Here is a 2107-nt window from a genome sequence, read left to right as displayed (position 1 = left end):
CAGCTGTCTCTATCCACCAAAAATGGCCGGCCAGCTCCCCGGGATGGCTGGCAATGCTGCAGTGTATCTCCCTGACCCTGTTTTACCCTTTGAGGAAAGTTCCAAGCATTTCCATGCAACGGGGGAGTCAAAGGCCTTCATCTCTCTCCATTTCGGATGCGTTCCGATGCCCAGATCGTCAGAAGTACGCTTTGTTGTTGTTGAGTTTTTGTTTATCGAGTTGTTGCATTTTGCTTATCGAGTTGTTTGTCGAGCGGACGTGTTTTGTGTTTTTGAATCATTGCTCTCTGTTTAAGCAATTTTTGTTAAAGTCTGGTTTATTTATGTTGTTGCATTTTGCTTATCGAGTTGTAAACTTGCTAAAGATTCTGTTATATCTTAGTAAGTTGAGTTGCTTAGTTTGTTGCGTCGGTTCACTACCTGACTTGGTGATTACACAATGCGCATTACCACTCGATTTCATTTTTGTGCAAAATAATGATGCGATACGATGCTAAAAGTTCAAAATACAAACACCTTTTCAAAAGCTATTTCATTTCATCATGCTTTACAACAAACAAAGGTACAAGTTTTACAAAAAATAAAACTGCCTAACAATGTGCAAAGTGCTACAAACTACTAGTAAAAGAAAAATAAAGCAGAAAACAACAGCATCAAAGTCCTCGGGAGCGGGAACGAGAAGCACGCCTCGTCCTCTTTTGCGGGACAACCTCCACACCATCATCTGAGTCGGAGCTGTCATCCTCAGGATCCCCCTCAGCCTCGCCTCTGTTCCCCGAGCCAAAACCGGAGCCTCCCTCCTCAGCAGATGTCTCTGACTGACGGTCGGTAGCCTCCTCCTCCTCATCAGGCTCCACCCCCACAACGTGAGCCCTGCGTCTGCGGACAGGCCCTCCTCGAGCTCCTCGAAAAGGCCTAGATGGCCCGGCTCCTCGGGAAGGCCGAGATGACCCCGCCCCCTGAAAAGGCTCAGATGGCCCAGCTCCCCAATGAGGCCCAGGTGGCCTGGCCTGCGGCTGACCGGACCATGAAGGCATCTGAAAACAAAGAGTCCAATTCAAATGCATCAGTCCAAATATATACATCAGATGCAGATACAAGCAAAAGCTACGTGAAGTGGGTGCATGTAAATACAGTATATAAGTGGGGTGTGTGGCAGATGTGCTCTACACAAGTAGCTTATCGATGCAGTAGAAATCAGCATGTCATCAGAAGTATGATAAATGCCAGAAAACTGAAAGGTACCTGGATGCCCGCGACAGACAACTGTGCCTCCCTGCGCAGGACCATGCCCTCGAGTGTGGCCACCAGTCCAACCACCTCCTCTATGTACCCTCGCGATGGCTGCAAAAATGAGCTCATAATCATCAGTGAACAAAAGAGTGTCTAAACATCTGAATGATAAATGAAAAGAAGTGGAGCATACCGGCGGTGAGTCCGGATCAATGGCGTATCGATCACTGGGCATCGGAGGCTCTAGTGGGATCGGGGTCGGAGAGCTAGCCCCATACTGCCATGCCATCAACTCAGTAGGCATATCTGGCCATCCCAGATGAGGATGAATCGACGGAGTCGGAGAAAACGGTCTACTCCCACCTCTAGATGTGCCAGCCCTGCTAGAAGAAGGGACGTCTGTAGCTCGAGCCCGAGCCTAGTCCGAGGATGACATACCGGCAGGTCTCATCATCGGAATACGAGCTTCCGTCAATGGAGGCATCAAATATATGTGACGGTAAGTGGCATAGTCCCCCTCCTCAATATACAATAAAGCTTCACTACCCAGCATGGCGCCGACTACCTCTGAGTAAGAGAGCCTGTCAGCGGTCCGCATACTAGCTGGAGGTACTGCGGGAACATCTTGAGAAAGATACCCCCATACCTGGCGCAGAAAGCGCTCCCCCAGGAACCAGGCCCTGCCAACCGGCCCTTCGAGCAGGACCCTATACTGGGAGATGCCTGACGCTCCGGTATACTGAAGTCAGAGATCATCACCCAGGGGCGCCCAAGGCTGCCAAGTAATCTGCGGATGATGAATGTATAAACCAATCAGAAATCGAGAATATACACAGCAAATCAAAGATGAAAATGAAAAGAACTGAAAGTTCTG

The 2107-nt window shown here is 49.1% G+C and overlaps 1 protein-coding gene across 1 annotated transcript; it reads right to left on the bottom strand.

Annotated features, from left to right (window-relative positions):
• Nucleotides 1-653: 653 nt before the first annotated feature.
• On the bottom strand, nucleotides 654-1683 carry LOC145821330 (uncharacterized). The gene is made up of 3 exons (XM_082917838.1): nucleotides 1427-1683; nucleotides 1246-1344; nucleotides 654-1037 (listed from the first exon to the last, which is right to left on the bottom strand). Exons 1-3 carry the CDS (start codon nucleotides 1535-1537, stop codon nucleotides 654-656), a joined length of 594 nt encoding a protein of 197 aa, XP_082773964.1. The 5' UTR covers nucleotides 1538-1683.
• Between the last annotated feature and the right edge of the window lie 424 nt (nucleotides 1684-2107).

The sequence above is a fragment of the Camellia sinensis genome, chromosome 3 (assembly GCF_055761805.1).
Source record: "Camellia sinensis isolate YWXY chromosome 3, ASM5576180v1, whole genome shotgun sequence".
In the NCBI taxonomy this organism is placed as follows: Eukaryota; Viridiplantae; Streptophyta; class Magnoliopsida; order Ericales; family Theaceae; genus Camellia; species Camellia sinensis.
This window is presented reverse-complemented; position numbering and strand designations above follow the sequence as displayed.

Excerpts from the sequence above, each read along its gene's own strand:
- LOC145821330 (XM_082917838.1), bottom strand. The coding sequence starts at position 1,537 with ATGCCTACTGAGTTGATGGCATGGCAGTATGGGGCTAGCTCTCCGACC. Across the intron at positions 1,345-1,426 it reads TTGATCCGGACTCACCGCCG|CCATCGCGAGGGTACATAGA; the intron begins GTATGCTCCACT and ends TCATTTTTGCAG. Across the intron at positions 1,038-1,245 it reads TGTCTGTCGCGGGCATCCAG|ATGCCTTCATGGTCCGGTCA; the intron begins GTACCTTTCAGT and ends CTTTGTTTTCAG.